General features: G+C 44.5%; 3 protein-coding genes and 2 non-coding genes across 6 annotated transcripts; 2 read left to right on the top strand and 3 right to left on the bottom strand.

Moving 5' to 3' along the window:
- The first annotated feature begins 9,170 nt into the window (after window positions 1–9,170).
- Window positions 9,171–12,441, top strand: scoca (short coiled-coil protein a). 2 transcript variants are annotated; one of them, XM_037471511.2, is made up of 4 exons: window positions 9,171–9,323; window positions 10,200–10,271; window positions 10,372–10,452; window positions 10,819–12,441. In XM_037471511.2, the coding sequence occupies exons 2-4, from the start codon at window positions 10,253–10,255 to the stop codon at window positions 10,959–10,961; spliced, it is 243 nt and encodes an 80-aa protein (XP_037327408.1). In that variant the 5' UTR covers window positions 9,171–9,323; window positions 10,200–10,252; the 3' UTR covers window positions 10,962–12,441. The 2 variants fall into 2 exon arrangements, with proteins under 2 accessions (XP_037327408.1, XP_062420220.1); XM_062564236.1 differs by having other exon boundaries at window positions 9,182–9,323; window positions 10,177–10,271.
- A 408-nt stretch (window positions 12,442–12,849) lies between these two features.
- clgn (calmegin) lies at window positions 12,850–20,321 on the bottom strand. Its single transcript, XM_037471509.2, has 15 exons — window positions 20,085–20,321; window positions 17,869–18,147; window positions 17,663–17,736; window positions 17,432–17,490; window positions 16,975–17,116; window positions 16,776–16,857; window positions 16,336–16,528; window positions 15,968–16,157; window positions 15,749–15,862; window positions 15,492–15,648; window positions 15,089–15,304; window positions 14,808–14,924; window positions 14,544–14,691; window positions 14,273–14,454; window positions 12,850–13,809 (listed from the first exon to the last, which is right to left on the bottom strand). Exons 2-15 carry the CDS (start codon window positions 18,145–18,147, stop codon window positions 13,735–13,737), a joined length of 2,028 nt encoding a protein of 675 aa, XP_037327406.2. The 5' UTR covers window positions 20,085–20,321; the 3' UTR covers window positions 12,850–13,734.
- A 639-nt stretch (window positions 20,322–20,960) lies between these two features.
- exosc9 (exosome component 9) lies at window positions 20,961–24,690 on the top strand. The gene is made up of 12 exons (XM_037473185.2): window positions 20,961–21,143; window positions 21,422–21,516; window positions 21,834–21,953; window positions 22,125–22,227; window positions 22,319–22,456; window positions 22,588–22,670; window positions 22,984–23,116; window positions 23,347–23,435; window positions 23,558–23,704; window positions 23,817–24,022; window positions 24,235–24,313; window positions 24,399–24,690. Exons 1-12 carry the CDS (start codon window positions 21,078–21,080, stop codon window positions 24,460–24,462), a joined length of 1,323 nt encoding a protein of 440 aa, XP_037329082.2. The 5' UTR covers window positions 20,961–21,077; the 3' UTR covers window positions 24,463–24,690.
- Window positions 24,691–24,776: 86 nt separating this feature from the next.
- Window positions 24,777–24,848, bottom strand: trnaq-cug (transfer RNA glutamine (anticodon CUG)). The gene has a single exon. It is a non-coding gene; the product is annotated as a tRNA-Gln (tRNA).
- Window positions 24,849–25,004: 156 nt separating this feature from the next.
- Window positions 25,005–25,078, bottom strand: trnai-aau (transfer RNA isoleucine (anticodon AAU)). The gene has a single exon. It is a non-coding gene; the product is annotated as a tRNA-Ile (tRNA).
- Window positions 25,079–27,632: the final 2,554 nt, after the last annotated feature.

Genomic DNA, 27,632 nt, shown 5'->3' with positions numbered 1-27,632 from the left:
TCAAGGGTATTTCAACTCTGAAGCAGCCATGGTCATGCTAAAATACAACTTTCCCTTCATAGAAAAAGCTCACGTCTTTCATTGATTGATTATGCTACAATGTGCAAAGGTATGACAGCGCTGCATTTAACTTTTAACACTTTTACGTAGCCAGTTGTTTAAAAAGGAGATTGTTTTTGCGAGGTTAAAGATGTTAATAGCAGTTTTCACTGGATCTGCGGTGTGTATTTAAACAAAAGCACAGAATATCTTCTTCACTCTTGAACAAGGGAGAGACGTATATATTGTCCTTTCAACGTCGGCCAGAGCCGGTTTGTCTGCTCCCAACGTGTGTGGGAGGTAAAGAATGAGTTTACACAAAAGGCACACCAATGCCACAAACATGCTCAGGGGTGAGAACTAAGAGCTCGGAGGAAAAATTCAACAGGGCCCGTAACAGTGACTTTTAGCTGTGCGTTGCTCTCACTAACATCAACAAATAACACAAAAAAAGAAATGTGCTACAGCTAAGCCGAGGACTTCCTCCCACACTCAGACCACACATCTCCTCCTCGGTTTCCATGTGGCCTTTCCCGACTTCCTTTGCGCTCACCACGTCGACTTTGCCAGTGTTTGACATTCAGACAGCGCCGTTCACCCTGTGATGACCCCCCCCCCCCCCCCGACACACGCTCAGTGATTCCCACAGGGAGGACGGGGCTCTCCCACCCTTTGGGTTCTTCCGGAGACTCCCTTCCCTGGAGTGGCAGGGAGCAAAAAGGGAGAGGAAGGAGAGGAGAAGTTGCTGGGCTGTTGCACTAGACCGCCTGTCTCTAAATATTTAATGCACGCGGCGCTGCCTCGGAGAGCGAGATAAAGAGAGAATCAGGGTGGTTGATAAATTGATGAGCCACAGGGAGGGATGAGTAATGGACGGGTGAGTGATAGGGGAGTAAAAGGAGGAGGGATAGAGGGACCAAGGAGACAACGTTGTTCAATTAAATCCAATGCATTGTTTTTTTTAAAAGCTGAATGCCACATTTAAACACGCTAATGTAAATGATAGGATAACATTTCCAGGATATTTAAGTATAATAAGCTGTAAGCGCTGTATATTGATAAGTATTACCAACCTGAATAACTGTACGAAGCCGGCCTACTGTATTTGTGTGGAATAAATCAGACAATCTTTCTGTCTCCACCCTCAGCAGCAAGGAAACTGTCAAAATGAAAGATGAATCACACACTGCATCATTCAGACGAGACCCTTCTTTGTCTCTGTGTGTGCCATCGTAGGAAGCTAGCAGGTCTAATTTTAAGTTTGATGTCCCACTTCATGAATGTGAGCTTCACCTGTCAGAAAAACTGTTGCCAAGACAGCGTCTAATTGACGAATATGACGATCCAGCGGACATCACATGAGCAGACAGTCCCCCGCGCGGTGTGTCCGTGGCTCGGCCTTTGACCCGAGCTGTGCCGCAATAACTGCTGCTTTTCATACAGGAATGCTATTGTTGCCCACACCTATGCAGACATCACCACAGTGTTTAATCCCTGTGCACAGTGCCGCGACGCTCTAAAACCTCTGGCCGGGCGAGAAGAGGTGGTGACCACACTCACACACACTGAAGGCTGGAGAGCAGAATTACTTTGTTTTCTGCCTGATCAGCTGTTTTGGAAGAATACAAGGCAAAACAAGAGAACAGTTTAAAAAGTAGACTAGTATTGAAAAAGCCCGATGGTAGAAATAATGTACACATTTATTTAGCACTTGTTACTGCCGGTTATTTTACAGTAGAACGAAAAGAAAAAAGAAAAAACGTGTGTGTTAAAAGAACAAACAGACAGAACCTAGTGGGTGGACTCCACAGCAAACAATACAAACACACACACACACACTTGTACACATGTGCGTGCAATGATCACAAAGTATGCTGGGTAATTATGCTAATGATCCCATAATGAGATGCATGAGCCCTCTCTCATTAAGGAACGACATCGTCTTTCTTTTTATAATATGTTAATTTCTAGAACCATGCACATGCTACTGAGGCACACAGAGAGGCACCCTCACACACACACACACACGCACACGCACACACACACAAACACTCACACACCTGACTGACACATGCTAACCCTGTGTTCACGCAAAAACATACACAGGCCTACAACGTGGCAAACACAACTGCATAGAACACACACACACACACATGTAAACATGAGGCTCTGTTTGAATATATGAGACTGATATAATGAGGGACCAAAGGAAACGATGCGGATCACATGGCTGCCATAAACAATACTGTGACATGAGCTTGATGGAAAACACACACACATCTCACAGATGTACAAAGAAGCTCAGCTGCACATGTACATGTACTGCACATCTTCACACAACAGCTTGGTGAAAGTCCTTCTACCGATGTCCTGTAAGAATAATAATAACTCACTCTCAATTAGGTGACAGTTACCACTTGTTACAGTCAAAGAATCTTCACTGTTAGATTTAAGAAAATATCAACTTTCACACTGCCATTACAAAATGTTTACTTTTAGTTTTGTGAAGATCATCTTTTGGGGTTAAAATGGCATTGTTACATGACTTAATTAGCTAGTTCAGAAGATAAGCCACATAAGGGACCCTTTGGTTCCACCTGTGCTTTGTCTTAGGGGAAAAGTTCTGTCTTTATTTTAACTCCTGACTCTGCAGACGTTCTCTATTTTGTCTCTTCATAATAGGTCACATGACTTCCTGAATGCCAGCGCTGCTCGTCCTGCCCTAACTATTATTGAGTTATGCATGAAGTCCTGTGTATTCATTTTCCTCCGCGGGACGTCACCACAGAAATGAGACATTCTGTTCAAGTCCAACACACACACACACACACACCTTAAAAACAAATGGAGTGATGAGTTGCTAATACAACTTAATGATTATTGTTCCATCCAACCAAATCTGTTTTACTACAACCATTCATGTTCAGTATCAAAACAACTAAGATTTAAGACACACACACTCAAACACACTCAAAACACTGACATATAACAATGTGACAGTCTGACTTCTAACTTTAGATCCCACTATGTGTTCATGACTCCATCGAGACACTCGGTGTCCACACATGTCAGCTGGAGAAGCACCACAACTGACTGGTGTCAATAACTCGACCACTCACACACACTGACACACACACACACACACTGAATCATATCCCTTAATGAATGTTATTTCACACTTTCTGGTTATGTCATGGTGACGCAAGGCGAAAAGAACAATTAAAGAGGTCTGTTTTGTCCCTGCAAAAACAGAAAAACAAGGTGACCACACCTTCTGAAGCCACAATCCGTCATTTGTCATGTTTTTTAAAGTTCATGTTAGTTGAACGTTCTTTCACATTTTTGTCGCTCACATTTAGTTGCGCAACATGAAACAAACGGGTGTTTGACAGGGTACTGCAAAATGCTTGGTGTCACAAAGAGGAGATCGTTTAATACTCTGCACTTCTATTCTGCTTTATGGAGCGTTTCTCTCAGTTGGATATTTCGGCTCACAGCAGCTGACCTGACCCACCAGATGATATGTTACACAGAACCATCCTAGAAGCTGTCACTAGAAACTGGCGGGAAAATGGCATGCCATTTAAAAAAAGAAAAAGAAACGTAGCAGGTGATTGGATGAGCCATCTTACAATCAATTTCTTACCAACTCCTGTCGGTAGAAGAGTGGAAGACGTGTGACTATAAACACTATTGGCTATTCAACCGAATGAAGCATTTAGTAGCTTAAGTGTCAGATATTTTCCGTTAAGGTGACTCAGTTTATTGGATTAACTGGATTGGCTAACAAGTTTGCCGTATGGCCTCCTAAAATGATGATCTGACGATATGTCAATTTTGTGTTCACAGCTCGTTTTTGCTGCCCTCACGTGGCTAATTAGGATCAACAAATGCAGGAAGTCCTTTTGGTGTAAAGAGGTATGTGTTCCACTCGAACTCACAATGATAACACACGTGAACACTGGCACGCAACGATGTCACACGTGACATTTCAATTGATTCAAGTCATTTTGGTCATGTTACAGGAGCATTGGAAAAGAAAGCAGCAACATCATTCTTAATATGAGAACAGTCCCAGAGCATAAAAAGGTCCCATGATGTCTGGTAGTGGTAGTAATATTTTGTGTGAGACTATTCAATGAACTCGGTCTATGGTCTTGCACATCCACCAATTTCATGAATGTAACTTAGCTGTGGGCCATGCCATATATGTTCCAACATGCACTAGAAAGTAGTTGTGTCATTGTAACTCTTTACTTCTAAGCGCGGCTTATAGTTATATCTGCATCTGTGTGTGTGTGTGTGTGTTTAGCCCAATGTGAACAAATGAACCACGTTGTGCTGCATGCTTGGTACTAAAGGTTGGTGCACTGTTTCATTGCATGACTCCGGGAGCAGGAAAAGAGACTTCTGCTACAAACCCTCCATGAATCCACTGAAAAAGAGAAGGCAGTTAAGTGTGCAGGCGACAACTCTACTCACTCAAGTGAGTGTGTGTGTGTGTGTGTGTGTGTGTGTGTGTGTGTACGTGTGTGTCAGCTCCCCCCGCAGAGTATGTGTGAGTGGGATGTGATTGAGGCAGGACGAATAGAGTGAGGGAGGGGGGGCGGGGGGTGAAAGGGGGGAAACATGTTGGGGAAGATCGTAAACTAACACTGTAGCCTTTCATGGCTGCATGAAAATCCCGGAGTGGACTTTCTTTCTTGTACAAAGGAGGAACGGATGATTGGCTGCATGAATAGATAGATGCCTCGTTCGCACGATAACTGCGGAATGTTTTAGCACAATTACGTCAGTGAAATGGATTAAGCTATATAACCCCCCCCCCCCCCCCACACACACACACTTTTTTATTTTATTTCAACGTTTTTAAGCTGTTCTTCATAAGCCTGTCCATGATGAGACACAGCTACTTCTAGTACACAGCTTGGAAAGTTACAGAGTCCTCTCTCAGATAGAGAATGGTATTATTACTCCACTGAGCCGCGTCTTTCTCACTTTACTCTAAATGAGAAACAGAAGAGAAAAGAATGAAAACACTGGCAGATTTTCTTTCTTGGTTTGAAATCCCTCCCCATAAAACTGTTACCATCAAAATAAAAGGTAGTTACTCTGTCCATCCTGCTATGTTGATTTTGAAAGGAATGTTTGTACTCTCCTAGTTCATAATTCATTGGAGGGGTCAGATTACGGTAGAAATAAAACAACATGTTTCCTCATTTCCTGACTGTGTCTCACCGTGTTCTACAAACTAATTACAAGTGGGTTTTCACCAGGTAGTGCGTCACATTGAGGAAATGAAAGAACATTTGTTGTTGCTTTTTGGATTTGGGATCCACCTTGTGTGTGTTTGCTCTTCTCTGTTAGGCTTGACCTTTACTTCACACCCACAGAGGTTAAAAATACCAATTAATGCAGTATACGCATCCGAAAAAAGTGTGAAATTTTCTAAAGTTAATTCCATTTTTAGTAAATTGTAGAAAACTCTTTTGGAAACATATTTTTCTTTTATCATTTCTTTTGGACTCATTTATACATGCTCTCTCTCTCTCTCTCTCTCACACACACACACACACACCTACTGGAGGGAGACACAAAGATGCTGATGTGCTCAGTACCAGTTTAGCTGCAGATGGGCAGATGGAAGAGTGCTCTTTTTACAGCCTCTTCTCCTCCCTGTGTGTGTGTGTGTGTGTGTGTGTGTGTGTGTGTGTGTTTTTGTGTGTGCGCATGTACGTGTGTGTGTGTGTGTGTGTGTGTCTGCGTGTGCCCAATGCCTAGCATAACACTGGCAGAGTGTTGGTGCCAAAGTGGGCATCTGGTCTGTAGACTATCACAGGGGAGAGAGGGGAGAGGATTGTAACGCCAATATAAACCCTCTCTCTCTCTCTCTGTCTCTCTGTCTCTCTGTCTCTCTCTCTCTCTCTTTCTGTCTCTGTCTCTGTCTCTCTCTCTCTCTCTCTGTCTCTCTCTCAGCAGCTAATCGTGCTTCTGATCTTGTTCTGGTTTCCTAGATGTCGCTGCTTAGCAATAATTAACTACTCACATATGTACACAAAGAAAGAACGGAAAGGGCGCACTGGTGAAAGATTTTGACAACATAGACTTGTACATTTAACATACAGAAACATAGAAAAATGTACAACACACAAACACACACACGCAGGGGCCATAAAGGTCAAACACTCTCATTGGCTTCCCTTTCTGTCAGTATGGAGCTGTTGTGTGTATTTCAGTTGACTGCTTCCAGGTTGTGTCGAGGTCAAACACTCTTTGGGGCCCAGAGTATCGCTCGCTGGTGTTAGAAGCCAACACTGGCCTCTGACCAGTACACACACACACACACACACACACACGCGCACACGCACGCACTACACCAATAAATACACACCTCTCTTTTTCATTCAAAACATGTAAACAGGGCAGCCGCTGCTTTAGTGTCTCCAGCCAGGTCGATGAGTGATAAAGCTGATCTGTGGTCAGCAGCGGGGCGAAGGGAGAGCCAATCAGGTTTGGATTATCAGCCAACTGTTACTGTGGCTACCCTTCCCCCTGGAAATAGCTCTTATAAATGTCATTGTCTTCCTGGCTTTATGGGGCTGGTGAGTCCTCTGCAAACACACGTTGGCAAACACACACCCACACGACGAAACGCCAAAAGCGGGGAAAGAGCCGCTGATCCTCGAGGTCACTCAAACAGAAGAGAGCATGAACGTAAAGGAGCAGCGGAACATAACACATGTGAAAAAGATGAGAAAAAAATGAAATATAAATCTGCCCGACAACAAAATCACACGCTGTTGTAATTCATACTATCTGCTACATGTGTAAGTGGTTATTTAGATCTGACTCGCCTGCTACTGTCCTTGTTTCTATTGTTTCTATTATTATGCTGTATTACATAGTATTTATAGGCCTTCACACTATTATTAGGTGAACATATTTAAGCAGCATTTGACTTCTCTAGCATCACCATTCATCACTATCATTCTGTATGTGGAAACAAAGCAGAAAACTCATAGAAGTCCCCTTTTAACCCAAACAAATGTAAAACCACATCATGAGTTTTGAGGATTTGAAACACAGGGTCCTCCCCAGAAGACATTTTTTCCCACTTAGGTTGCGCAGGGACCATTGGGCTGTTTCCATGACCACTGAACAAACTCCTTCACTCAAAAAATCCCACAAGCTGCCAAGTGGATCTTGAAGATTTTTTTTTTTTAATAATATCAAGACTGAACTTTCACACTTACTTGAACGTTATGCATTTGCGTTTTGTTGACCTGCTTTATCTCTTATGGCACAAATATTGTTTTTTCTGTTTGCTAGCTGTCAGTTAACTGTCAAAAATGTATCACAGATTTACATTTTCATTCAAATAAAAATAAAAAACATTTCATGTTATTGTATTACCCTGAGCATAAAGCCACGGACCATGAAGGCCTCAGGACTTCCCCGTTGCTCTGTGCGTGTGTGTAAGTTTGTTTGTGTATGTTATCTGCAGTTTGCTCCCAGTTGAACACAATCTGCAGTGTTCACCATTAACCAGCAGAGTGCAGGCTGATCACACACGTCTAATGAAAGCGGTTTCACATTCACGTCCCCCTTGCTGTTCTCTGGGTCGACACTGCGCTGAGGTGTTGCTTTATAAGGTGAAAATAAACCCACACTTGGTTCTGATTCTGGTTAGTGAGCAAAACAGAAGGAGAACAAAAAGCAGCTGGCTGTGTTCACATGAACAGCCTGCAGTCCAAGCGTGTGAGCTTGCAGGGACCTCAAACACCCCCCCCCCCCCACCCCTCCTCTGATGTCTGTCTCCCTATGATATTGTCCAGTGGTCACCTTGGCAACCCATTCTCATGATGTCCCTGTAACTCGAGCCTCCCGTCAGGGAGGGCAGGCAACCGTGACCGTGTGAATGTTTCAGGTGGGAGGTGTGTTAGGAGGCCGTGCTCAAAGAACAGAAAGTATGAAGAGAGAAGAGTTTGAACACAGAGGAAGCTCTGCTACTAATGTTTGGGTCGGTGTAAGCGAAGAGGGGACATGCTGGAAGGAGAGGAAACTCACGCCATTGATGCCGAGGAGGACGTGGATGATGGGACGTTCACTGCCACCTCTCTGGAGGACCACACTGGTAAATCCTCAAGGGGCAATTAGGCAATTAACTTGGTATTTTGTCTCAAAGTAAGCCCTTTTCTGCATCTTATCTCTTTTGGTGCACAAATCAAACTGCTGTAAAGTTTCCTATAAACGGCAGCCCGAGGAACCAACCAACTCCTTTTCTAAACGTCAGATGAGAAGTTCCTATCAGTAAAGCTAAATCCCTCCTATTAAACCCTTTGAATTGTGAAATTCTATATCTAGATCACCAGTTCGTATTAGTCAACATGCGATTACCGTTGTTTAATGATTGCTGTCTTCTTGAAATGCTGTAGCATCAGCTTATGTTTTACTACTCATGATCATTTTGTCATGTGTTGTTTTCCACTCTTCAGAATGGAATGTTAATTCTGAATATGTACGTAAATACGTAGAATATGTATGCTACCGAGCATCACTTTAAATACACCATTACGCTGACATTTCATTGTGAAAGTTGTGAAAATAGCCCAGACATAATCTTAACTCGAGTCCAAGCAGTAACCTTCGGTGTCCCCCGGTGGCTGCTGTCATGGTGACGCCTATCAGTTGTCATGGTGGTAACTTCCTCACCTTGTTCAAACACTCGGTGCGACTTAGGATCGTTTGGTCGAACTCCAGGAGCGGTTTGAGCACAAAACACAAAGCACACAAGTAAACACAAACACACAGAGGGGTGGAGAGAGAAGACTCCTCATAGATGGCTTCTGGCCAACAAACACCAGCGGATGACCTCCAGAGGTCAAGCAGACACAGCACAGAGGGCTGAACAGATACTAAACCCAGACGGATAGGAAAGTTCCCACGAGGGCTGGCAGCCACCCGGTGTCCACGCAGACAGACGGACGGAAAGAAAGAAAGAAAGATGCACCTAAACTACAACAGGCAGAGGTCTGCTCTGATGGTCCAATCTATGTGATGCTGTAACAGTGGAGGGAGCATCTGTGAGGGATGTTGTCTCTGTGTGTGTGTGTGAGTGAGTGAGAGAAGAGTTGCCCCCCCCCCCTGTCGGTCGGTGTGGTCACGCACACACGGTGACGTCGATACCGTCGTTATTCTCACCATCCTCATCACCACCACCACCACAGCCTCGGCTCTGTTTACGGGGTCGCTCCGCCAAACGGAGAAGAGGTTCCTCGCTGTGGGTGAGTCCAAACGCCGTCTTGGCTTTTTGTGTCAAATGCAAAACCCGAGGAGCTAAATCCCCGCTAGCGTTTGCTGGTCGGGTTGGAAGCTAACGCTAGCTAGCAGCAGTTAGCTCGTAACGTTAACAGATTGCGACAACAGAACTCTGGCTGATTTATTTAAATGCATTTACCGCAAAGTCAGTTCTAAATATCAGACGAGCTGGATCGTTTCATTGTAGGTTTGGTTCTCGTGAGTACTTGACATCGAAGTTTGGGGTTGAAGTAACGTTAGTTGCTCCGTTGGTGTAACGTTAGCTATTAAGCTCACATCGGTTAGCCTAGCCGCATAGCTAACAACAGTATACGCTTCTATTATCGGACACGCCCGAACGTGAGCTGACGAAGGTCAGACGTCACGATGTATTTGGAAGTCCAGTTGTGTTCAGACTATGTGGAGCCAATGCGGGACCAGCTGCAGATTTCTCATGTATTCACAGGAAAGGCGAAGTGACCAGCAGGGCCACGGTAAAATAACGCTAGCTGGGCTAACCGGCTAAGCTCTGTGTGTGTGTGTGTGTGTGTGTGTGTGTGTGTGTGTGTCTGTCTAACGGACGAACGATCAGCTGTTCTCTCGGCCGATAGGCGCTCGTTTTATTTATGAGCATCACGTCACCTGACCGTCTGCCCCAGGGTGCGGTGTCAGCTCCCTCACGTCTCATGCCACCTTCCATGAACCAGCATGCAACTGGGGAAAAAAGGCACGTTTCCAGGGAAATCCTGCTGAGTGGTGTTATTCATATAAACAGAGAACTAGACGATGGCAGGAATCTCTGATAGCACGTGACATATTCCTGCTTTATGAAACGCACAGTGCTTGTACTTGTTGTTTTCCAGTGGACAGTAGATCTGCAGCCCTGTATACTAAACAGGAGAACGAACTTTTCATCATGAACTGCGACATAGATGGTACGTCCGCATGCCAGCGACACTATTACGTCACGTAATAACAATGACGTCATATAGTTCAGGCGCTTGAATATAACGTAACCGTTTGAATCTATCGCAGGAGACATGGAGAACCAGGTGGAGATGGAGGAGAAGACGAGGTTAATAAATCAAGTGTTGGAACTTCAGCACACGCTAGAAGGTAACACGCCGATCACTTTCTTGTAATGGTGTACTCACACACACACACACACACCGTTGTCTTGCTCTCTTATAAAAAACAGATCAAATATGAATTCAAGCATTCTTCTCGGCCTCTCAAAACAATTGTCTCTTTCATGCTGTTATTAGCGCGGCGCTTTAAAGCTCTGGATGTCGTGTGCCGTCTCTGCCGCTGTGCTGCCTTGATACACCCAAGGGCTAATGCGCTCAGATGACGGGTCCTACACTCTCCCTCCATCTCTTTTCCACATCTTACTAACGCTATTAAAAAAGAAGAAGAAGAAGGACTGCAGATGTGGTGATTGAGAACTACGAGTCACACAGAGTCACTTTGTCTTTGTTCCAGACCTGTCAGCGCGGGTCGACGCAGTCAAGGAGGAGAACCTGAAGTTAAAATCTGAGAACCAAGTCCTCGGGCAGTACATTGAGAACCTCATGTCTGCCTCCAGCGTGTTTCAGACCACCGACACTAAGGGCAAACGGAAGTGAGGTACCCTCAGACAAACACACGGTCCCCCGGGCGGCAGCTGGGAGGAGGAACCCACCACTGAGACATGGAGAGGGCTTTGTTTTCTCACCAGACCTGGGTCGCCGTAACCCTTACAGCTTACGAAAACGAAATATTCAATGATCAAAAAAACTAAATTGACTTTTTCACACGTGCCGCTGACTCAGAATGAAGCCAATTTGATGATAGTTGGACCCAGGTCTGTTTGGCAGCAGCTTCCTCTCCACACTACAGAACCACAGCGTGGACATGAAGTGGTTATGGGACATTTGTACCTTGAGTTTCTTCTTAATGCGCTCCGTCAATGTAGTATCTGTAAAATATCTTAGTTTGGCTTTACCTGCTTGGTTTTGTGTTTGGGGACAATTCAGACTTTCTTTGATTTTCCCGTCTCAAACTGACCTGTAAGTCAGTGAAAACAAAGCAAAAATATTAGAAATGCCGGCTCACCCCGAGCAACGCATTTCAAAACTGGTTTATTATTTCATTTTGTAAAATACTTTTTTCGGTGGATGTCATCTTGTGAAACATGACTGTGTTCTACCATTTTAAAAGCAGGCAAAGTGAACAGTATTACTGAGAATAAAATGTATTTGGACTGCATGTATGCTTTTTATTTGAGAGTATATCAAATAAAATGTCGTTAAATCAATAATCGCTGAATTAGACTGTAAAGCTAAACATTTAACAAAAAGATGTGGATACTAGATACATATAGGTACCATAAAGAGCTACTTATGTAGACTTCATGAAAATGTAAACCAACTTATCAATGATTTATTGAGTGGTTCCATTTCTTAAATTAACAATTACACACAATTTTCATTTTGCACTTACAAGTATTTATAACCCTGTGTGTGTTGTGGCCCAGACTGTAAGAGACAAAGGAGCTGCAGCTTAGCTGCATTAATGAGACAAACCCAGCATTATGCCATCCTGTAAGGGGGAGTGGACTAAATTGGGCCAGATGACATGAGGAGGAGGAGGAGAAGGGAAGAAAGGATGCTTTCCTCTTAAACTGCAAGCAGTAAAAAGGCCCTGAGTGCTATTGATCCACTGAGCCGGGCCTGCAGCAGACACCTCCTGCTGGAGGGGGGGGGGGGGGGGGGGGGTTGGACTGTAAAATGGGCCGATGTCCTCCACGTACAGCACAGTGGAGGGTGTGTCCTCCCAGACTAAAACAAGCGAGGATGGAAAGTGATGTATTGTGAACAATGTCTAGAAAGCAGTAATTTATGTGTGACGGCTGTGGTGCTATCTGAAAAGGTGGACGTAGTAATATTAGGGGAGGCTACAACTCTGTATAAGCTGTAATGAGGTTATTTTGATATTTCTAACAGTTGTACAGTAGCATTTGTCTGGCATGCTTAAAATGCCCCACCTACACACACCCTGGCACCAACTGACACCTTTTCCCTTTAACTGGTTCATTGTTTTTGTTGTAATAAAAACCGAAGGTCACTCTCGAGTCTTTTGTTAACTGACCAACCCAGCATTAACTTTCAGGAGAGCAACAGAATATTTTGAATTTTGTTGTATTAAATAGTTTTATTTTCAAGAGCAATGTACAACTTGCCAACAAATGTAAACGGATTTCTGCCATAACACCAGCTACAAAATACACCTACATTAATATAAAACAAATAAATTATCACCGATGTTTTCCCCTGGCAATAATGTTTGATCTGAACACCAGCTAGTCTGATATTCTGGGAAAGCGCTGCTTTGTACTGACTGAATGAGACATGCTTCAAAAATCTTGTTTTTCTGACAAGGAATGGCCGAGGCATTCGATGACCTAGACGTTTGAAACTGGATAAGCACATCAATGGCATACCATATTTAAGAAAACTGCCTCAAGTCATTCCAAACAATATTAAATCTTTATTCTTACCAGCATAACACAAATCTTAAACAAATAAATAAAGTCTGCGTTGATCCTCAATTATTAAATTGCTTTTGAAGAAAAAAAAGAACTGAGGCGCCTTACAAACTACCCAGAACGTCGTTTTTCCAAAAGAGGTACATCTTTAAACTGAAGGCAATATTTTGCTTGAAATGTCCCAACTCTGCAATGACATGTTGAGCAGCCTTTCCTAGCAGCCTGGCGTCCTCTCCTCCCCCCTGTTCTTGGAACCTCAAGCGATTTCAACCAGGCGAGGGACGCTTGCCCACCGGTGTCCTCCAACATGTTCTTAAAAGCAAATTGGACATAAGAATAAAGTCTAACTTCTGAGACGCAGCCCGTACGATATGTTGTAAAATGCTTTGCAGAACATCAGATGCTGTCCTCAGAGGAGACGGACTGGTGGAACTAGGACGGCATATATTCAGAGACGAGACTGGTGGAGGAGGTGGGCCTCTTTGGGCTGAAGGGCATTTTTGACAGCAACGGCTATGAGAAGAGAAGGAACGACGAAGAAAGTGTGGCAGCTTGAGATGGAGGGAGGGGGGGTCTGGGGGAAACATCTAAATGCACAGAATCTCGAGGGGAAAGATTTGTCTGATCGTCCAATGAGCGGGGGGCAGGAAGAGGAAAGACGACATGGGGGATGCAGGGTGTAGTGTGGGAGACTGCGTCCCTGTGATGGGTGTAGCCGACGGGGGGGGGGGGGGGGGGGCTGCAGGCTAACAGGCGGTTTGTAAGAAATACATGCTGCGATGCTCAGAAAGGGCGGAGCAGCAGCTGAGACGACCTTTCCACCTCCTCCGCATCAGGGGATACAGGAGACCAGAGGTGCTGGGTTCTCCCCCTCAGTCTTTCCGTACCCTCCTCTTTCGCACAGCTTGTTTGTGGCTCTCTTCGGCAACGTCTCCTCCCTCCTTCGGCTGCGGGGCAAAATTGGAATAAAAGAATAAAAGGGGACAGAAAAAGGAAAATTTAATGGAGACAAAAAACATCCCTCTCTTAATTTTAAGTGAAGAGTTCGTCCCGTGTTACAGGGTATGTAGACTTCAAATTAACATGAGACAGTCCAAACAGAACAAGTGAATGATGTTTACTTGTCTACAGGCACAAGAGACAGAATGACCACGTGTGTGTGAGCATAGCATTAAAAGGAAGTGTGGCCTTCATAGATCCATGATGTGCTTTAGACATCATGAGTATGGTTAGTGTGAAGTAGAGTACAGGCTCTCATGTGATACCTAGAATATCTAAATGAAAGAAAGCTGGTGATGAAATCCAAAATCCTGGCTCCAGGTATCAATTCTAAGAATATACCATTATAACACATCTGTACTAACATCATCAGCTCATGTTGCTGTGCAGGGTACAATAACTGACACCCACCTCCTCCTCCTCCTCCTCCTCCTCCTCTAATGTTCTCTCAGGAGCTTTGCTCTCCTCTTCCCCCCCCTCCTCCTCCTCCTCCTCCTCCTCTTCATCTTCTTCATCCTCCTCCTCCTCTTCATCATCATCCTCCTCTAGGTTGTCACCTCCCGCATTGGCTTCATCCTCCTCCTCAGCCACTTCTGTTGGTTTCGAGGGAGACAGTGGCAGCAATGAAAGTAAGAACAAAGAAACCAACAGCAGAGTGTGTGTCCTGTGTTGAGCCTCTAACCTGCAGTTGGAACACCTTTTGCACCATCAGCTGCTTTTCCTTCCTTCTCTCCTGCTGCCGCCTCTTCCTCCTCCTCCTCCTCCTCCTCTTCCTCTATATCAGCCTGGGGAGGATCCACCTTTTTGTACACGTAGTCGTCATCAGATTTCTATGTAACAAACAGTACATGGCGTCACAGGCTCGCCTGGAAGGGGTTTGATTTAAAGCTTGGCATAAATTGATGATTTGAAAATATAAATTAGTTTCCCATTCGGTTCACGGTACCTTCGGCCAGCAGAACAGCACAGCCAGACTGACGGGCAGGCCGACTGTCAGTATGTAGATCACCCAGAGCCACGGCCGTTCCTCGGCTGCAATTGTCAGCTGAGCAAAGATCCCCGGCTGATGGAATTGAAGAACCAGAAGCACAAGGAACCAGAGGGCGAGAGCAAAGAATAAGCCTTTGTGAACCTTTGTCTCAGACACTTGACGGCCCAAAGTAAGTTTCACTGTCTGGGAGGGTGCTGCTCCACGTGGCCTGTTGCCCTACAAATCATCCCACTGACCTCGTTAGCGCTGGCCACCAGTTTCTTCAGCCCCCAGCTGTCGGCGGCCCAGCGGTCAGCCACCTCCTTGTGGGAGGTGATGATGAAGTTGTCAAAGTAGATATCGGACGTCATGGACCACAGCTCCAAGCCCACGGCTTTGATCGGTGTCATCCTGAACGGCTGCAGGTCCTCAAAATATTCCGGGTTATTGATTTTACGCGCCTTCCAGACTCCCTGGGGACAAAGAAGGTAGAGAAAAACAATTAGCACGGCTTCAGCTGGAGCAGACGCCCAGGACGGGTGACAGGATGTAGTGTGCACCTTTTTACCAATGCTATACAAAAAAACTGAAAGAGCAAAGAACATAAAGTGAAATCAAATAAACTTTGATAAGCCCCAAACGCCTGGTTTAGTCAGTCACCTGATAGTTGGGATTGTCCACCAGAGGGGCTTTCCACTTGCCCTTGTACTCAGGGTTGTTGATCTGGGGACGCTTCCACTCCCCACAGCCGGGGGCCGTCTCACAGGCCGGGTTAGGAATCTGCGGGGCTTCCCACTCTCCATCCATGTCCTCGTCCCTGCGCACAGAGAAGAGCCGTGATTGGTTCCTCGCCGCAATGTCAAGACAGAAAGCAGAGCAACAGACCGTGGCTTTGTTTGGAGTAAGTGTGCGTTTACCAGTCCTCTGGCTTCTCGGCGCTGGGGTCAGAGACAAACTCGTGTTCGTCGTGCAGCCAGCCCTCTGGCTTCAAAGCGTCGGGGTCTTCGATCTTTGCTGGAGCCTCTTCGTCCCTGAGACACACACGGCTCGTGTTTGTTACTGGTGACGAGGTCCCCGAGGCCCCAATAATCAAACCCCCAATCTGCACTGTCTACGAGTATGTGAGCTGCAGTCACCAGTCGTCGGGCTTTGTCGCCTCAGGGTCGGGAATCTTGGCCCTCTCGTCCCAGTCCTCCGGCTTAGAGTCATGCGGGTCATCGATCTCTTTGGGCGGATTGACCGGAGGCACAACGTCGTTCAGGAGGCTGCCGCGGCTCACGCTAGACTGGTCTATGAACATCTCGTAGCTGTTGTCTGGGTTCAAGACTAAAAAACAGAAGGGAGGGGGAGGCAGGCAGGCAGAATAAAACCTCGAACACAAGTGTACATTTAAAAAAAAAGAAAACCGCAGATGCAGAAGTCGTTGTGTTCTGTAAGCTATTAGATATAAAGGACTGATTGCAGACGGATAGAAGAACATTCTCCATTCAAGTCGCGTCTGTACCCAGAGTGTAGAGGTGAGTCTTCTTGTCAGTGTAGAACTTCTTGAGGTCGACGTCCGCTCTCTTGGCATGCTTCTCCTCCGTGTCTTTGTTCAGAGGATTCTGATGGCGGAAGATGAAGTGCAGCTTGTAGTCCTCGCCGCACTTGTCTGGCCCAAACATGAGGGTGTACGCTGTGCGGTCATGGAATTGCTCCTGAAGTGAAGAGAATAGTGTCTTTTAAAGAGTAAAAAAGTAAGACATTTTTTTTAAATCTAGATTAACTACCCGGTTGTACACCAAACCGAGGAGAAATGCTCTGGAGGTTTAGCATTAACAGATCAACAAAAGGTATATAAAGTATTCCCATTGATGCTTTTGAAAGAAATGCCCTTCAAATGGCCTGTGTACATGAAAAACCTCACGGATAAATAAAGGAAGGGAAAGCAACGTGCACACCAACCAAATTGAGATGGCCAGTGTCTGAAAGCAGTTTGATGTATGCGCCACCGCAGTCAATGCCATCCTGGAAATTCACCTCATACCTGCCACCAGAACACGACAAATCAACTCAACAAGTCGGGTCACAATATTTCACATGGTTTTGTTGACTTGGAAACGCAAATAGGAGTGAGAGTGTTTCCCCGTGTGTTAGAACTCACTGTACGACCAGAGGTTCATCCTGGAAGACAAAGGGTTTGCTGAGCATCGCGGAGATGGCGTGGTGTTTGGCCCGGGACTTGAGGACTAGGCCCTGATCTCCTGGAACTTTGTTCTCCTTCAGCGGCTCCACAGCCCACTTCCCTACAGCCAGAGAGTCATTCTACATTCATTCCCCCAGTCTCTGCTTTGACACAGCTCCAACGCTGTGCGCAGTTAAGTGTCACAAACACAGCAATGACATTGCAAATTGTAATCATGGCCAGTAGAGATGGGGGGCCAGAGAAAATGACAACCAGTGTAAGTATCTCTATATACATTGCACATGTGAAAAGTGAGTCTGTGAGAGGTAAAGATAAAAACGGCCAGTTGTGCCTCCGTTCAAATTCTTATCACACATGGAAAGATAAACCGAGGAGGCAAAAAAAGAAAAAAAAAAGGGGGGGGGGGGGGACCAACCGTCATATTTGGCGATTTCATCATCTGCATCACCCTTCACCGTCTTTGACAGCTGCCAACTGTGGGGATCAACATCATAAACCCCTCAGCTTCCACACAACAAAATAGGAACACACTAAGACCACCGATTGTTTAAGTTGATCCGTGGTCGCAGGCTGGTCATACCAGCGTGAATTAAACATTTACACTGTATTTTTAGCAGCCCTTTCTGGTAGATTTGTCAGGCTATACCTTTCCAGTGAGCCATCATCAAATGTCTCTGCGAAGTAGACATCTCCAGTAGGTACAGGAGTCTTGTACGTTACCTGGGAAACAAAAATACATAAATCAGAGGTTTGTCTGGAGGCTGTGAACCCCTGATCCCAAACTTTGCTAATGTGTGTGTAAAGCTTCAGTTTGACAATAGGCCTATATGTAACCCGTGACCCACTTCTGACCTGGAAGGAGACATTTGCATCTATTCCAGCCTTTCCACTTGCTGTGCCATCTGTCTCATCCGAGTGGTCTTCATCCATCACCGTCGCCTCCTCCGCCTCCTCCTCCTCCTCTTCCTCTTCCTCCGACATTAGAACCTTTAATTCCTCCTCGTCCAAGCCCATATCTTCATCAAAGTCTGAAATATCAACCTCCAACTGCTTCCCCTGGGTCGCCGCAGATGCCACAGCCAGCAAGGACAGGAGCAGCACAAAACACATCCACCCCCTTTCCAACTTCATCTGTGGGGGGAGGGTAGAGATAGCAGGAGGTTGAGAGTGCGATAAGGGCGTCAGAGATGAGCGTGGTGAGGGAGGATAAGGGGATGGGAAAAAAGGGGGCAGGTGTGAGATGTTATTTATGGGAGGCAATGGGACGTGTGTGCCAGGGTGTGTGTGTGTGGGGGTGGGGTGGGGGGGGCATCAATGATAAAAATATAGATCACAACTGCGTAAAAGGATGAAAGGATAAGAGAAAGAAATAGAAGATTGCGATTACATCAGAACACAGTACTAAGTGGCCTCAGATCACACAGATCTTACATTTTCCCTCCCAAAACCTTTTAGACTGTCCCTGCTTTGCGGCAACGCATTCCCACCAGATACATCATAAAGACGGACAGCTTTGAAGACCTCTGGTACCATTCAAATATTTGTTACACCACAGCCCAGCTTTAATGGCCTATTGATCAGGCCACAGCGGCTCACTCTTCTTGAGCGCAGCGGGAATTGAAAAGCATCACTGCAAACAGCAGCCCTTTATTCCTAATCCACTTTAGTTCCCATGTTACCATTCTTCTACTAGGTAAGCGGGAACATACATTTACAATGTACCACAAACAAGAATGAAGCAAAGACGGTTCTCAGCCAGTGACCTTTGGAGTCAAAACTGAGTAGTGAGTCAGTTCTTGGTCTTTCTATTCTAACCAATGATTTTGATTTGAGTCGATAAAAGACCTAACTGCTGTGGATACTTTGATAAGGGTTCAGCTGCATTACAAAAATACCAAAAGGTAATTTACCTTCACTTTAACCTAACAGAAGGGTGCATTACTTTTGCATAGTGCAAGTTATGGCAACTTCAATAGTAAAATGAACTATTTGTGGCTAACCCTTTACGGGATCAAACCATCATAGCCCACAGGCTTTCTGTTCTACGTGACATGACTATAAAATGTCAAGGGTAGTGAACTAAGTCAATGCTGACAACTCCAGGGAGGAGCCATACAGGTTAATACATTGGTTTTAGATAAAAAAACAGGCAAATTAAATATTCCTCTCAGACATAATCATTCCACTGTTGGCTCTGAATTTTTAGGCTATTTCGTCATGGCCTTGCTTACCGACAGGTCTACACGGGCTTCCTCTCTTTCTATTCATGTATTAAAGGACAATGCATCACTAACATTTCCATATATGTTCTTCCCATTTCTAGTGATGGGTCACATTTGCAGAGCAACGGGACACATCGGCACAACGCCACAGCACATGAAAACGACTCAAGCACAACACAGCCAGGACGCACAGATTGTAACTGTATTTCCCACATAAAGGGCAGCCATAGGACGTTATTCAAATACAGGCTGAAAAGGGAATAGATCCCGCGAGTGAGTAAAATAGTAATAAACAGCTACGGTAGGTCATAGCTCATGGTTTTAGAGTAACATGCATTTATCTTTGACCTAACGTTAGTTATTAGATCTGGATGTCAGTTTGCATAGACAAGTTCGTTCCCCCATGCAGCTTTAACGTTACCCCCCTCACTGGGGTAACAACGTTACCAACCCCGGGTTCATACTTCGGGAAGCACAGAGGAAAGGTCACCCGAAAGGGTTGAGGAGCTAACATGGCTGCCACAAAACACTGCAATATCCAAACCGTTTTGGATAAACGACTGTGGCTTCAACACCTGCTCGGGAAGCTAGCTAGCTAACTAGCTAGGCTACGTGAACTGACATCGCGCTCATCATTAACTTAATTACAGCCAACGCTAGCACAACACAAGCTTAGCAGGTAAACCAATGGGCTTATACAATGATCCCATTAATTAATTAAACGTGCCACGGAAAGGGAGTGTTGAGAGTGAAGAAATGACTGGAGAGCAACGGTTAGCTTGCTAAAAGAGTAACGTTAGTCATGTCGCCAAGGGAGAGAATGAAGGAGCGCGCGCGCACACAAACCTTCAGCCTTTTTTCTTTTCTTTTTTTCAATTGAGTAGAAAATGTCTTGGTAAAGCTTTATACTCCGCTTTAAAAAGTAACGCAGGCAGTATATTGTGCGTTTCGCCTGCTGAAATGACCGCCGAGCCCCGCCGTGTACCGCTGGAAGACACACGGATCGCGACTGAAAGGGACGGGACGTAGATGACAGCTTGGCCCGGGTAACGGACAACCCTGCGAGCAGCGAGTCCCGCAATTCAGCACGGCGCATGCGCACATCGTGCATGTTAGCTAGCGCGAATGCTGCCTTTACGTGCACCAGAACATTAGCCGAGATGACAGCGCTGCGGGGGCTACTAAAAGTAGATTGTATTCTTAGCGACTTCTCGGTCAGATATTGATATGTTTTTGAGATGAGATACGTGTTTAATTAAATATATTTACAACTGAAATTATGTAAATCTTTTGTACATTTTGAGGAGCATTATTTAATTGTAGAGTTGTTTGGTACATCTTTTAACAAATACCAACAATACTCGGGGGAAAACAGTAGCTGGTCGATAAAGTTCTAAAATCATAACGTCACTAAAAAATCCATTAACAACACGTTTTATTATGTTGGTGTTTTAAAAAAATTTTGTTAAAATTTACAAACGAGTTCGTCCTGCAAGCATGTTAGGGCATCACATGTTGACATTACAGCTGCCTTTCAAAGTAAGAGCTTACTTTTTTCTAAGATTGTTCCATAGGCATATACTGCCAATACATATTTTGCTCATAATAATACAAGAACAAATACGCAAATACCAACTTCGCAATCATTCCAATTAGTCAAATAAATAAAAAGAAATGTTCCCCTCGCTTTACTACGACGTTTAGTATACACTTCCGGGGTAGAGTTCAGGGAATTTCAATCGTCGCCACATGCTAGTCGGCTCCGTGGCGCTGTAGTTGTGAACTAAATTTTTAAAAATCTGTCTACAGTCACCCCCCCCCCCCCAAAAAAAAAACAGAATGAAGGAAACGCTGCTGTCTAACTGTGAGAGGGATTTCTTGCTCCAAGCGATTGCAGAGAAGAAGGTGAGCGGGTTTCTGGGCATTTCGCACTTGTTGTAAAACTGACGACCAAATAATGCTCCACCATATAAAAAAACAACAACAACCCATACGTATATATTAGAGAGAATACGCTTTAGGTGGAACGTCAATGCATAAAATAACCTTCGGACTTTCACCAAACAAGACGGTGAATGGGGGATTTAGTGAGTTCGGTTCACGGACTTCTGTTTTGCGGGGTTTGCTGCTTCTACCTAATGTCTCATAAGTGAAGAGTTCCGCCTCCTGTCGTCTCCCCGCAGCGTCTGGATGGACGACAGACGTACGACTACAGGAAGATGAAGATCACATTTGGGACCGACTACGGATGCTGCTTTGTGGATCTGGGAAAAACCAGGTAACGCTAAGGCCATATTTATCTAAAGTGTGTCCATGTGCTAAATCCTCTCCATGTGTTCCACGAAATATGTCTAGATTGACCTTAAAGTTGGCCATACAGTTTTTCTTTCTGTTAATTTAAACAATTTTACATACAGCGTTTTCAGTCTTGGCATTTGTGCAGCAATTTTACTTGTCAGAATTGCAATTATATTGTCCAACGTTGAAGTAAGCACTTTTCCATGTAATTCACCCAGATTCCTATGAATCTATAAAAACATACACTGAAGTTATATTTCTGGTGTTAATGGAGCATCAATGTACTGCACTCATCAGGGTCATGGCCCAGGTGTCATGTGAGCTTGTGGCTCCTAAAGAAAGTCGACCAAACGAGGGAATCATGTTCTTCAACATCGAGTTGTCACCTATGGCTTCACCGACATTTGAACAAGGCAGGTGAGGAAAAAAAAAAGAAAGGAGGTTATGTGCTTTTCTCCCTAAACTCCCACCTGGTCCACATTTTAGTTTTCGTATATTGGACTGAAACTCTGAGGCATGGCTCATTTGTTCCAACTGTTTATGCAGAGAGTGTAAACTCTTTTGTGTTTTCCCTGTTTACCTCTCCAGACAGTCTGAGTTGTCGGTGAAGTTAAACAGACAGCTGGAGAGGTGCTTGAGGAACTCCAAGTGCATTGATACTGAGTCCCTGTGTGTGGTGTCTGGAGAAAAGGTTACAAATGCACGCAGGCACACACACACACACACACACACATATATGTATGAGAAGGGGGAGAAGAACCTGATGATGATGATGATTTCAGGTATGGAAGATCAGAGTGGACGTTCACATGCTGAATCACGATGGCAACCTGATGGATGCGGCCAGCATTGCCGCCATCACCGCTTTGTGCCACTTCAGACGCCCCGACGTCGGCATCCAGGGGGACGAGGTCACGGTGGTGAGTCCACGACAAACGCACCACCCAGTCTGCTGGGAACGAGCACGCCGAACTTTCACATTCTGTTTTGTAACCCATGTCAGTTTTCATATATTGGTTGTAATCCTGTTTTGATCCCTGTGCCCCCTCAGTACAGTCCGGAGGAGAGAGACCCCATTCCTCTGAGTATCTACCACATGCCCATCAGTGTCAGCTTCTCCTTCTTCCAACAAGGGTAAGGCATCACGTGGGAATACAAGACCAAATCAAAGTGTCTCCTCTCCGCTCTGACTGCAGCTGGGACTGCTGCGCAAGCCGCGAGGTTCCTGTAAGACCGACTCGGGTTGGGGACAGTTACTGCAGGACAATACGTGCATTTGTCGCTAGTTGCTTTTGATAGAAAAAGCCGCCAAGAGGGTTTTGAAAGTCACTGTACTGAACTATGACTATGAGTCATTTTGACTGTTTATCTCAAATTTGTGACATTTAAATGTATAAAATTGGATGAACGTTACCCTTCGCCACGTGTTCTTCCTCTCGTTCTGCAGAACCTTCCTGCTGGTGGACCCCTGTGAACGGGAGGAGCGGGTGATGGACGGCTTGCTGATGATCGCCATGAACAAACACCGAGAAATCTGCTCCATTCAGTCCAGCGGGGGCATCATGTTGCTTAAAGAGCAGGTAAAAACAGTCTTGATAATACTGCACCGTTGCTTTTGACGGCAGGGAGTCTTAATTGTTCTCTTATAAAATAATGTCACTTACTTCACTATGAAGCTTCACAAATGTCTGTGTTGGCTCCCTGAAACACTCAAAAGATTAAAAATGCAATAATAAGAAGCATATTATTCACATGAGGAAAATGCTCCAATGTTAACACTGATATTTTGTGTGTGTGTTTGCGGTTGAAGGTTATGAGATGCAGTAAAATAGCCAGCGTGAAAGTGTCTGAAATCACAGAGCTCCTGAGCAAAGCCCTGGAAAACGACAGGAAAGCCAGGTGAGCAGAGCCGTCACGTGACCACACGGCGGTATCGTGGAAGTGGATATTTTGACCGCTGTTTCGACGGTTGCCTTTTAGAGGTGACACGCCGACTCAGTATTTATCTTTGCCCCTTCCAGGAAGGAGGGCGGTAGGTGTGGTTTTGCGGAGTCCATGCCACAGGAGCGAATCACAGCACTGAAAATTGACGAGACCTCAGTGGAGATGGCGGATGTCGCAGAAAAAGCCAGGGACATCGTCCACGGAGCCGAGGCTCCACCTCAGATGTATCCTGAACTCAGCCTGAATTAAAACAGCATCTTCCATAATGTCTACCTTTTTTTTTCTTCATCTGGGACGTTGTCATTCCCACTGTGGCTCCTTAACCACGCAAACTAGGGTGCCTTCCCCCGTGGTGCCCGTCCCCGGTGTGGGTCAGGTAGGGCAGGGGCTGCAGAACACCTGGGGACTGGAGGAGGATGACGACGACGATGACGAGGAGGAGGAAGAGGAAGCAGAAGAATGTGACAGCAGTGGTGAAGAACAGGAGGAAAAGGATACAAAGATGGACAAGGAACGGCATGAAAAGGACGCCAGCAGGAAAGGTGCGTTAACTTAAAATATTATCGTCACATAAAAGTTACTCACAAAGAGATGGACCGGAAAAGATAAAGAATAACAGCAGTTTTATAAAAAAAAGGTGAAAGCTGTCAAACCAGCACAATGACGGGTTAAAATATATTTCATTGACAATTAAGCTGAGGTAACTTAAAAGATTATTTCATTACTATGATTGATTTTCTTTTTTTTCCTGCAGGAGATGTGGTTGAGATATCTGACAGTGAAGAGGAGGATGTGGTGGTTCTTCATCCAGAAACACAAGTCAAAACTCCAAAGTGGGTGCATTTGTGACTTCTATGCACAGGAACTGATCTTGTTTAAAAAAAAAAAAAGAATTTACATCCCTTTTCTTGCTCCTAGAACTGCAGGACCCAGTTCTCACCAGAACGGGGCAGCAACATCAAAGAAAAGACAGAAAAAATGAAAGCCGGATTCCATGAAGCTCCCTGCAGCCAGAGATCTGCATTCACTGCTGCACTGATTCCTAACGTCTACGTCTTGTTTGTAGCTATTGATTTTCAAACGGACTGCATTTACAAATGTTTATTTTATACAATAAAAGAATTTTGTTAAGTAGGATTAAATAAAGGTTGTAAAGTGCTTTTCTGGAAAAGCGGTGGTGGTGTTTATCAAAATAAACAGATGAATTCTTTGCTGGTGTAGCTTTTAACGGACTTCATATTATGGATTAAATTATCACACATCAACGGCCATGCGGGCTAAATTGTAAAAAAGATCAGGTTCCACCGAGATTTGAACTCGGATCGCTGGATTCAGAGTCCAGAGTGCTAACCATTACACCATGGAACCTATGCGTCAAGCGGTCTGGGTATAGTAAATATATAGATAATACAAAGTGCAGTATTCATCGGTAATATGTATATTTATTGGAAGGAAGCAAAAGAATGATGTTTAATTCTAAATAAAGTATTTACCATTAACTCCAGCGACGTTTATAAAAATACATGGCCAGTACGGGTATCGAACCCGCGACCTTGGCGTTATTAGCACCACGCTCTAACCAACTGAGCTAACCGGCCGTACACACCTTGCCCATTTAAAATCTATTTTTGTTTTCTATGTATGGAGGTGTTTGTCTGTATACATACCTAATAATTACTTTTGCCAAAACTGTACTTTTTTAAGACATACATTGAAAATACTGTGTTTTTGTAAAGAATTTGCTTGACACATTTTAATATGAAGTTCATCAAACGGATGAAATGGAAAGCAACTTCCCAGTACCAACACTTAAACATCCCTTATCATTGACAATTATTACATTATTTGGTCCCAAAAAGTTGTAATTTAATTCTAATTGGTTTGAACATTGTTATGTATCTTCCTCTCTCTCTCTCTATCATAACGCGTGCGTGTGGTGCGTGTGACCGCGTGTAGAGGAGGCAACACACTTCTCTGTAGTGTGATCACACTCCTGGCGGCTGACACAAACAACGACACCCCCTTTGAGCAAATCGCATCACATTACACAAGCGAGTAGACTGTCATTGCCACAGAAGTTGCTCAACCTCAAGACTGATGTAGAAGGTCAGGAGTGTGCCACTCGGAACAAGAGAAGCATCCGGCTGGTGAATCATCGGTGTGGCAGGAATCGGACCATGCTTACGTGTTCAGATCGCGCTGCTCGGAGCGCGTAACGATGCCGCAATCGTTCCTCAGAACCACCTCCGCCTCCATTGTAAAGGTCACAAGAAACACATGTTAGTGGAAAAGTACTGGAGAAAACAGAGACTGCACACGAGCCCTGATCACTGACAAGAACAGTTGCCTTGCTTAGTGTATTAAAAGACACACAGGGATGCTGTTTGAGATTAAGTTACAGACTTGGTTAGTCTTGTCCCTTTTACTAAATGTAACAACAATCTAGATGACCTGAACCACAGAGGCCGGGTGTGTGTGTGTAGAAGTAGTAGAAAGCATTTTACAGGTGTTTTGCAACAATTGCTATCAAACGTGATCCAGCATTTTGCAGAACCTACCAGTGTCTGTTCTCTTTTCACAGGACAAGATAAACATTTTTCCTGCCTCTCAAAGTGAGTTCATAAAAGCTTTTTTTATGTGTGTTAAAGGTATATTCTTTTTTTCAAATTGCATTGATCAGGTGCTGTTCTCCAGCAGCAGTTGATATGTTCAGAAAGTATTCTTAAAATCTTATTCTGTATGTATAATTTTGCCATTTGTTTTTTCAGAAATGACTTTTTTGGTATTGTTGACAGAAAACAAGCTGTGCTTTTGGTTGTAGACTTTGTGTATTCATCCTACGTAACATTCTTTTGCAAAGCAAAATATAAGACAATGACTGCTGAAGCAAGCAGAGATTAGTTTATTATTTAGATTACCCGTACAAACATGCATTGTCGTCCATGTCTCTCTTTGTTGGGTAGTCATGTGATTCCACCTGGTTTGTATTTGTTGCAATTGGAAACAGTAAAAGATGTTTACATCTATGTTTAGTTCCTCTACGTAAGCAGAAGCTTTCTCTTATACAGACAGACAGAACTCATCAGTTATGCTGAGATGACCTCTGATCTGCATTGTATTGGGAGCAATAAGATGGGCTCGTTTGGGACCATTTATAAAATGATTTATTTCCCTAAAGGGTGGGGTGGCATCGGTTTCTCTCCTCCAGGCCCGGACCTGAAGACTTGGATGTCAGATCTCAAATGACCAGGTTTGATAACTTGTTGGACCAGCTGCTGAGGACCAGTTAACAGTGACGAATGGGCCTCCATAGGACTGGAGACTAATGCAATGGACGAGAGAGGACTGGAAATAAGTATCAGCTGAAAGCTATAGGAGCTCTCTAATCTATGATGGGGATGTTGTCTGACCTTGGCTCATGAAAAAATAAAAATAGCTGAGTAATTGAGTTGAAGCTTAATTTTAACAATGTAAGCCCCATGTTGAAAAGGGATTTTGAAATTGGCTAGCATGCTAACATCGTTGAAACATATATCTAGTTAGCACAATAAAACCCAGAAAACTTTATTTTGCGCTTCTTAGTATTCTGCATCACACTGATTTAAAGTTTTGTTTAAACTCTAAATATGACTTCTCCAAAAAAGGATATTTGTGGTGTGACATTTTCTCGTTAGAGCATCTGTAATGACATACCAATTAGCTGAGGAGCTGCTGAAATTACGAGCTACGGGATCCTCTTCTCCGAAACACGATCACAAGTTGAAATATAATGAGAATGAAGTGAGAGCCCGGTGCCTTTCCTCAGCCCAACTGGCAGACATTTTTTTTCACAAGATACCGCAATATATTTCAATCAAGTCTAATAAGCCTAAACGGCCCTCAGCTAACTTGTCTTACTTATTGGAGCTTTGTAGTTTGGTCTTCATTTTATACATTGAACAATGCCGGACAAGCGAAGTACCAACGATATATCTTTATGCTGAATAAGACACAAAAGGGAAGAAAGGGAGTGAGTACCAGGCTCGGCCTGAAGTTGACGCTAATCCACATACCGTAGCTGCTTGCTTTATCCCCAAGCTCAAATGTCAAAATGTTTGTAACTGAAGTGTTAAAAGGTAACGGAGAGAATTTGCACGTAAGCAGCTTGTATTA

The sequence above is a fragment of the Pungitius pungitius genome, chromosome 9 (assembly GCF_949316345.1).
Source record: "Pungitius pungitius chromosome 9, fPunPun2.1, whole genome shotgun sequence".
NCBI classification, from domain to species: Eukaryota; Metazoa; Chordata; class Actinopteri; order Perciformes; family Gasterosteidae; genus Pungitius; species Pungitius pungitius.
Note: the sequence above shows the minus strand (reverse complement) of the source record. Positions and strands in the feature narration are given on the sequence as shown.

Coding starts and splice junctions, on each gene's coding strand:
- scoca (XM_037471511.2), top strand. Junction 10,453..10,818: donor ACTTCAGCACACGCTAGAAG/GTAACACGCCGA, acceptor TCTTTGTTCCAG/ACCTGTCAGCGCGGGTCGAC.
- clgn (XM_037471509.2), bottom strand. CDS start 18,147: ATGAAGTTGGAAAGGGGGTGGATGTGTTTTGTGCTGCTCCTGTCCTTG. Junction 17,737..17,868: donor ATGCAAATGTCTCCTTCCAG/GTCAGAAGTGGG, acceptor TTTGTTTCCCAG/GTAACGTACAAGACTCCTGT. Junction 17,117..17,431: donor TGAAATCGCCAAATATGACG/GTTGGTCCCCCC, acceptor CTCTGGCTGTAG/GGAAGTGGGCTGTGGAGCCG.
- exosc9 (XM_037473185.2), top strand. CDS start 21,078: ATGAAGGAAACGCTGCTGTCTAACTGTGAGAGGGATTTCTTGCTCCAA. Junction 21,954..22,124: donor CCGACATTTGAACAAGGCAG/GTGAGGAAAAAA, acceptor TTACCTCTCCAG/ACAGTCTGAGTTGTCGGTGA. Junction 23,117..23,346: donor TCATGTTGCTTAAAGAGCAG/GTAAAAACAGTC, acceptor TTGCGGTTGAAG/GTTATGAGATGCAGTAAAAT.